The sequence below is a fragment of the Cicer arietinum genome, chromosome 5 (genome assembly GCF_000331145.2).
Source record: "Cicer arietinum cultivar CDC Frontier isolate Library 1 chromosome 5, Cicar.CDCFrontier_v2.0, whole genome shotgun sequence".
In the NCBI taxonomy this organism is placed as follows: domain Eukaryota; kingdom Viridiplantae; phylum Streptophyta; class Magnoliopsida; order Fabales; family Fabaceae; genus Cicer; species Cicer arietinum.
This window is the reverse complement of record NC_021164.2, coordinates 21,044,348-21,053,137: the sequence shown is the minus strand read 5'-3', so window position 1 is coordinate 21,053,137 and position 8,790 is coordinate 21,044,348. Positions and strand designations below refer to the sequence as shown.

General features: G+C 33.6%; 1 protein-coding gene across 1 annotated transcript; it reads right to left on the bottom strand.

Annotated features, from left to right (window-relative positions):
- Window positions 1-2,795: 2,795 nt before the first annotated feature.
- Window positions 2,796-4,075, bottom strand: LOC140920258 (uncharacterized). The gene is made up of 5 exons (XM_073368257.1): window positions 4,010-4,075; window positions 3,720-3,929; window positions 3,534-3,626; window positions 3,316-3,432; window positions 2,796-3,228 (listed from the first exon to the last, which is right to left on the bottom strand). Exons 3-5 carry the CDS (start codon window positions 3,561-3,563, stop codon window positions 2,818-2,820), a joined length of 558 nt encoding a protein of 185 aa, XP_073224358.1. The 5' UTR covers window positions 3,564-3,626; window positions 3,720-3,929; window positions 4,010-4,075; the 3' UTR covers window positions 2,796-2,817.
- Window positions 4,076-8,790: the final 4,715 nt, after the last annotated feature.

Sequence of the window (8,790 nt, the reverse complement as noted above, 5' to 3'; positions counted from 1 at the left end):
GTAACTCCCAAAAGCTTTTTTCCTCAAGAGAAGCGCCAAAAACCTTCCAACGAGGAAGTATTAGAGAAGCTCAGAATCTTATCGGAGCAAGTGGCACTCTTGGTGAATACGAATAAAGACAAGCAACTTCCGGTTCAGCTCCAACCTGAAATACAAATGGAGAGTGAAACCGGGAGTTGCAACGTCGGTTTGAAGAGTATTCCCGAGGTAATTAATTACTTACTACTTACTTGCTTATGTAATTACTTATGTATTAAACAAACTTATATATTAACTGTACTTATGTTTTAACTATTGATGTAGGGTGTCACTACATGTGTCCTATACTTGTCCTCGCCGACTCAACGGAAGGTGGGAAAAGGAATATTGCACAATACTTCGGGAGAAGTATTGCACAATATTCCGATCCCCGCGGGCCATGTCAAAGTATCGCCTACGGTTGCTTTCGAACCAACTGCACCGTTGCCCATACCGGACAACGATGGAGATATGAAGTTCTTAAGCGACGCTATTGGCAGTTACGTGGCATGGCCCACACACCTTGTTGCCCTCGAAAAAAAGATTCCCAAGGACAAATCAGTTACATCTCCCGAAAAGGTTTGTCACATTTATTGCCTAAGGTTTTTTATTTTTTCAGATTCAATAAACTAACATTTTACCTCATTTTTGTAGGTCCAAATAAATAAACCACCCCTACAGCCAAAAAAAGGCAGCAGACCTCAAAAATTGGAGGTTAATAGGGCTGCCAAACTACAAAGGCTGGAGGGTAATAAAGCTGCAAAACTTGCAGCAACAAAAAATCTGGATCGGGGAAAATCGGTCGCTGCTGCTGCTGCTCCTAATAAAAGTCAGCCACGCCTTGGTAAATACGGGGCGTGTCTTGACATCCAAATAAAAAGGAACATGGGCAGCAGCAACGATTCGCCCATTGTACAAATGAATCAAGACATCTTTGGAGATGAGTATATTGAATACCTCGAAAAGGAGCAAATGTACGATCTTCTCGAACATAAGGAGCTGAGTGTTACTGTAATCAGCTTGTACATAAGGTAAAAAATACTTTTAATTGCATTTATTTGTAATTAATTAAATGTATTGGTAATTAATCTAGTTTAAAATTTTCATTGAAGGTTTTTGTACGAGAAGGTCGTGTGCACGAGGAAACTGTCAAATAAATACTCATTCTTGTCTCCGCATAAGATGTCGATGTTCAAACTCGATCCAGACAATGTAAAACACTACATTGTAGATATGTTTTTAAGAAATAAAGAAAGTGATAAATTGTTCTTGGCACCATATAATTCAGGGTACGTAATTTTATCTTTTTTAATTGATGAGAATTTAATTTATTAGTTGTCTATAAACAAAATTGCTTAACCAATTTTTTGTTGTTGTAGGGCACATTGGGTGCTATTTGCAATCAATGCGGTCTCTGAAGTGATATACTATTTGGATCCCGTGCACGGCGATTACACCAATCACCCCGGAATAAAGAATATGCTCGACACGTAAGTAATATTCATTTATTTCTTACATATATATATTTATATATATATATATATAAATATATATATGTAAGAAATAAATGAATATTACTTACGTGTCGAGCATATTCTTTATTCCGGGGTGATTGGTGTAATCGCCGTGCACGGGATCCAAATAGTATATCACTTCAGAGACCGCATTGATTGCAAATAGCACCCAATGTGCCCTACAACAACAAAAAATTGGTTAAGCAATTTTGTTTATAGACAACTAATAAATTAAATTCTCATCAATTAAAAAAGATAAAATTACGTACCCTGAATTATATGGTGCCAAGAACAATTTATCACTTTCTTTATTTCTTAAAAACATATCTACAATGTAGTGTTTTACATTGTCTGGATCGAGTTTGAACATCGACATCTTATGCGGAGACAAGAATGAGTATTTATTTGACAGTTTCCTCGTGCACACGACCTTCTCGTACAAAAACCTTCAATGAAAATTTTAAACTAGATTAATTACCAATACATTTAATTAATTACAAATAAATGCAATTAAAAGTATTTTTTACCTTATGTACAAGCTGATTACAGTAACACTCAGCTCCTTATGTTCGAGAAGATCGTACATTTGCTCCTTTTCGAGGTACTCAATATACTCATCTCCAAAGATGTCTTGATTCATTTGTACAATGGGCGAATCGTTGCTGCTGCCCATGTTCCTTTTTATTTGGATGTCAAGACACGCCCCGTATTTACCAAGGCGTGGCTGACTTTTATTAGGAGCAGCAGCAGCAGCGACCGATTTTCCCCGATCCAGATTTTTTGTTGCTGCAAGTTTTGCAGCTTTATTACCCTCCAGCCTTTGTAGTTTGGCAGCCCTATTAACCTCCAATTTTTGAGGTCTGCTGCCTTTTTTTGGCTGTAGGGGTGGTTTATTTATTTGGACCTACAAAAATGAGGTAAAATGTTAGTTTATTGAATCTGAAAAAATAAAAAACCTTAGGCAATAAATGTGACAAACCTTTTCGGGAGATGTAACTGATTTGTCCTTGGGAATCTTTTTTTCGAGGGCAACAAGGTGTGTGGGCCATGCCACGTAACTGCCAATAGCGTCGCTTAAGAACTTCATATCTCCATCGTTGTCCGGTATGGGCAACGGTGCAGTTGGTTCGAAAGCAACCGTAGGCGATACTTTGACATGGCCCGCGGGGATCGGAATATTGTGCAATACTTCTCCCGAAGTATTGTACAATATTCCTTTTCCCACCTTCCGTTGAGTCGGCGAGGACAAGTATAGGACACATGTAGTGACACCCTACATCAATAGTTAAAACATAAGTACAGTTAATATATAAGTTTGTTTAATACATAAGTAATTACATAAGCAAGTAAGTAGTAAGTAATTAATTACCTCGGGAATACTCTTCAAACCGACGTTGCAACTCCCGGTTTCACTCTCCATTTGTATTTCAGGTTGGAGCTGAACCGGAAGTTGCTTGTCTTTATTCGTATTCACCAAGAGTGCCACTTGCTCCGATAAGATTCTGAGCTTCTCTAATACTTCCTCGTTGGAAGGTTTTTGGCGCTTCTCTTGAGGAAAAAAGCTTTTGGGAGTTACGCCAAATCCTTTCCCCCTCACTCGACCGGAATACTCAGGGACATTAAACACTTTCCCAAGAATGTCCCTGCACGTATCCTTGTTGCCCTCTTGAGTTTCAGAACTTTGTTCAATAGTTTCCTAAAATACATGTAACATTAAAAAGATAAGTTCAATAGCATTTTTAAAATACAATATTAAAAAATATTAAAGTGATAATATACTTACACAAAGTTCTACAACTTTCTTGACATTTTCATTATCAACCACTCCTTCTTTGTTAACACGCGCTTCCTTCCATAAGATATGACGACCCAAGGGTTGATCGGCTTGGGTGTCTTTTCTCTATTCGTTAAAATCATAAACAAAATAATACAAATTAGTTACACACTATAGTTTATAATACAAATTACTTCATTATATAAAAGTGATGTTTAATTACTTACAATTTGTTGTTCAAGGCGTGCATATCCCATACGTGATTTCTTGTATGGGTGTTTTGGGTTGCTTGCCCGTTCGCGATTTGCCTTACTAATATTCTATATAAAAAAAAAATAGCAATTGTGTAAAAATTTAAAATACGCTACGAATATGAATAATAAAACACAAATGCTAATAAATTAATAACTTACGACAAACGCCGGGTCAGAACGTTTGGAAACAAATGCACTCCATTCATCCTTTGATATATAATGTTGATATATCTTTGGAGGTTCAGCATTTGTGTTTCCTTCTCTATCTTTTAGATAGAAATTTGAGAGATGGGATCTAAATCCACGATGGATTTTCCCAGCAACTCTCAAAACATATGACTTTCGTTCCTCATCAAGAACAAAAGTGGTCTGCAATGAAAACAATTATAAGTAATGTATTTTACAGAAAAAAAATTATAAATGACAAAAGAGTAGATCAAAATATTTACTTGAATGTCATTCCAGATGATATCTTTGGCATCCTTCAACGCCTTATCTCTCCAGTTGTCTATTGTTATTGGAAATAATAATAATAATAATAATAATAATAATAATAATAATAATAATAATAATAATAATAATAATAAAACCATAGAGAAAAATTAAACTAAATATAATTTCATTTTTTAATTAAAATGGAAGAACCATAGAGAATGATAAAACCACAGAGAACAATAGAACTATATTTATATAATCTATAAATATATATCTATATCTATTGCATTTTTCATTGTTATGATGTCATTGATCTGACAATTACAACGACTCCTTCCTTTATTACCATCGATCATTCAATTTTTTAGATAATTTATCGGTCAATATTAATAATATTAATATTGTTAAATAAAAAAAATGTAAATAAACTTAAATTGTTGGCAAATATTAGTTGAAAAATGCAACTACAAATATTTGAGATACATTACTTTTGGACAAAAATGTAGTATATCTTGTTAGTTGATAAAATTGACATTGTGACCAAATCAAAAATAGACCCAGCGTAATAAGACTTTGTGATCAAACAAAAATAGGATTTAAAGTAGTAACCAGTTTGGAGGGGAGGGTTTTTAAAAAAAACGAAGGAAGAAATGGAAATTTTTAAAAGTTAACCAATTTTTACCATAGTCTGTGAGCATTCTCACCATACATTTCTTCTTCAACACCCAACCTCAACCCCCCTTAATCTATTTTCTTATTTTTTGTGTTCAAAAATCTCATTCTTTTATCCATTGACATCATCAACTTTATTTTTCTATATTGCAAAGGTAATGTAGCTCTAAAACACTCCTTATTGTCATTTTGGTTGTTAAAGTTTTCGAAGTTCTGTACTAGTATATATATTTTTTCAAAACTTACCACTACCAGATTCATGCATCTAGTAGTATGTTTTTCAAACCCAAAACACTACCGGATTCACACATTCGGTAGGTGTTTGTGTAGTCCAGAGTTGTTTGTTTTATGCATAATTGAGTTTTAATTTGTGTTAAATAGTTGTAGTTAGTTATGGTTGAGCTTGAAGTTGAATCCAACATTCATCCCCCGAATTGAAACTTGAGCCTACAACTGAACCCAAACTTGATCATGTAGCTAAAGAAATAACTGGGCTCGTGCCTGACTTGAACCTGAAGGAAGCAACTGATTTGAAGCCATGTATTGCAGAGTCAGTGGTGATTGACACTGATGTTGGCATAAACCTTATTACTGATAATAAATATAGTTGCTTAGATGATTTGATTGCTTGGGTTCGTTGCAGGAAACTAAGTTATGATTTTCAATGGTAATTACAAAATATGATCAAGGTTCTAATAGAAGAAAACAATTTTTTGTATTGGGTTGTGAAAAGGGTGTTGTGTATAAAGGAACCAATAAGAAGTTGAAATGCAAAAACACATGATCTAGGAAATGTGAGTTTCCATTCAGGTTGCATGGTTATTTCCTGAATACCAAAGAATGCAATCTTAGTGTTGTGTTAGGATGACACAACCATGCAATGGATAAAAATTAGAAGGTCATCTCATTGTTGGTCATTTAAATGAGGAAGAGAATACACTTGTTAGTGACATGACAAGGAACATGGTCCCACCAAAAAATATTATAATAACTTTGAAATACAGAAGAAATGATAGTGTGACTACAATTAAACAAGTTTTTCATGAGCGTCAAAGATACAAGAACACTCTTAGGGGTCCGAGATTAAAAAAAAATGCAACATCTATTGAAATTCTAGGATGATCACAAACATGTATACAAATATAGAACGATTGATAAGTCTAAAACTGAAATTCAAGATATTATTTGGGCTCCTCCTGAATCAGTCAAGTTATTTAACACTTTTTCAACTCTGTTGCTGATGGATTCGACTTGTAAAACAAATAAGTATGAAATACCGTTGTTTGAGATCATTGGTGTGACTTCAACAAAGATGACATATTCAGTTGGGTTTTTTTTTCTCAAGTTTGAAAAGGAGGATAATTTCACTTGGGTCCTAGAGATGTGTCATAACTTGTTGAAGTTTGAAGACAAGATTCCCAAAATAATTGTGACTGACAGAGATACCGCATTGATGAATGTTGTTGCAAATATTTTTCCAACCTCTATTGTTTTACTATGTCAATATCATATTTCAAAAAATGTCGGAGCTAGATGTAAGATGGATGTGAAGGTAAAACTTGTGAAACTTGTAGATGCGAACACGAAACAGGTCAAATCGACATAATTATGAAACACCATAATGAGAACTTAGGACATTGTAGTGGAATCTCCTTTAGAGGATGCATATGTTGGTGCCATTGAAGGGTTCGAAAAGGTGTGTGAAATTTTTTCAAAATTCCTCAAATATGTCGATAGTAACGTATTGGATATGGTGAAAAAGAAAACTGTAACATCATGGATAGACTATGTATTTCACTTTGGCAACACAACCACAAATAGAGTTGAATCTGTTCAAGGTAGGTTGAAAATATATTTGTTTGATAGTAAAAGTGATTGGTGAAAGATTGGGAAATGATGAACAATATGATGCAAACACAGTTCATTGAGATACAAATCTTATTTGAAAGGTGGTTGAGTGTGTTAGAACACAAATACAAAGAAAAGTTTTTGTATTCTAAGTTGGTGTTTAAAATTTCAAGAGTTGGATTGAAGTTTATTCATTGCTAAGAAGCACGAGCAAATGAATGTGGTATGAACAGTACAAAGTGTTGTTGTGTAATTAGAAAAACTTACAATTTTCCATGTACTTGTATCATTGCTAAGAAAGTAACACATGACACATTAATTCGACTTGATGAGGTACACACTCATTGGAAGAGGCTATAGTTTGATGATGATGTTGTCATAATAGAATAAGGTAATTCACATGTTTCTATTTTAACAGAGTTGAAAGCGATCGAAGTACATTTTAATTAGTTAAATTAAATATTTTCTAATTTAGTGAATTCATATGATAGTATATAAAATTTAGGTACACATTTGTATTTCAGGAACAGTTTGACAAAACAGATTACGGTACAAAAATACTTATCAAGGAGCAAATTTGTGAAATAGCTTTCCTAGAAACGACGTCATTGAATCTACCTAGTGAGAAAGTGAATACCAAGGGGGCATCAAAGAAGGCTGGGTGTACGCCGAGAGATGAGTCAACTAAACATTTGCCTTTTCAAAATTAAAGTTATCATGCCCATGAAAAGAAAAAAAAAAAAGCGCACATTTTGGGAATTCTTCGCCTAATCCATTCCCAAAACCAAAAATTCATTTTATTGATCATATGATCTTTTTACGCATTCATATATTGTCAAAATTGTGGATGTTGTTGGTGATTGAAATTATGGATTTTGGATTGTCGCTTCACATCTTGGTAAAAGTGAGGAGAATCATGCAATTTTCCAACATGATCTCATTAGAAAGATAAATAAGCACAAATCAGATTATGTCAAATTGTATTCGTTAAAGAAACAATTAAATGTTATCAAAGAGGCGATGTATCCTAATAAGTTTTATAAGGCACCTACAGAAAAATGGACGTCGGTTCTAGAAATGGGACATCATGTTGAAACTTAATACAATAGAGTTGTAATTGAGTTGACGAGATTTCAAGATGAAGTAACAGACGAAAATGATGTCGCTAACCTTGGAAAGGATGTCATTGTGGAAATGATTTCTTTGTTTGATGAACTCATAGAAATTGAAAAGGTGTTCAACCACTAAAAAAATCAAATGCTGAAAAACAAATTGAAGTAACAAGCGAAAGTGATGTCGCTAACCTTGGAATAGATTAGTTAAGATGAATAAGACTATTAAACCAATACTATTAAATTTATATGAAAATTATAGGTATGATAAAAAGTATGAAGTATTTTTTGATATGATGTTAAACCAAATTTATATTTCTACATATATGTCACTACGCCAAAAATGACATTTTATAGCGCGCCTTTTACAGCGCTTATTAAATACAAGCGGTGTTGTAAATATATTTTAAAAATAAAGGAGGATATAACAGTGTTTTTTTGACAAGCACTGTGAAAAAAAACGTTGTTTTAGGGTCATATAGCGCTTGCACATAATGTTTACAAGGCTTTTACAGCACTTGTACACAAGCGCTGTAAAATGAAGCGCCCTCACATAATGTTTTACAGCGCTTTTGGAGCGCTTTAAAAACAAGCGATGTAAAATATAGCGTTCCCACCTGATGTTACATAGCTTTTACAACGCTTTTTGGACAAGCGCTGTAAAAGACTTGCACTTTCAAATAATTAAATGACCTATTAGAGCGCTTTTTTTACAAGCATTGTAAAAGACTTGCGCTTTCAAATAATTAAATGACCTATTAGAGCGCTTTTTTTACAAGCGCTGTAAAATCATTCACTTTAAATAAAAATCATTTACTTTAAATAAATAAAAATAAATTTGCGAACCCTCATCTCCTCTACTCTGGGAACCCTCCTCTCCTCTATATATTGTGCGGCCATCTACTGCTCCTCCTTTATAACAAATTAGATATGTTGTCTCAGGTACTGTATTTATTAATTTGTAGTTGTCACGAAAACTAATAAATTGTTACATAATAAATCATATAAAATCTTTTCTTTTTTGAAATTTGTTGATCTGTTATGTTTTGAAATCTTTTCTGTTTTGAAATTGTTACATAATAATGGACCTTGGTTTCCATTTTCCAATATTAGACATGCGTACTATATATTGGTATATTGTTATCAGTAGCCTATTATTTTTG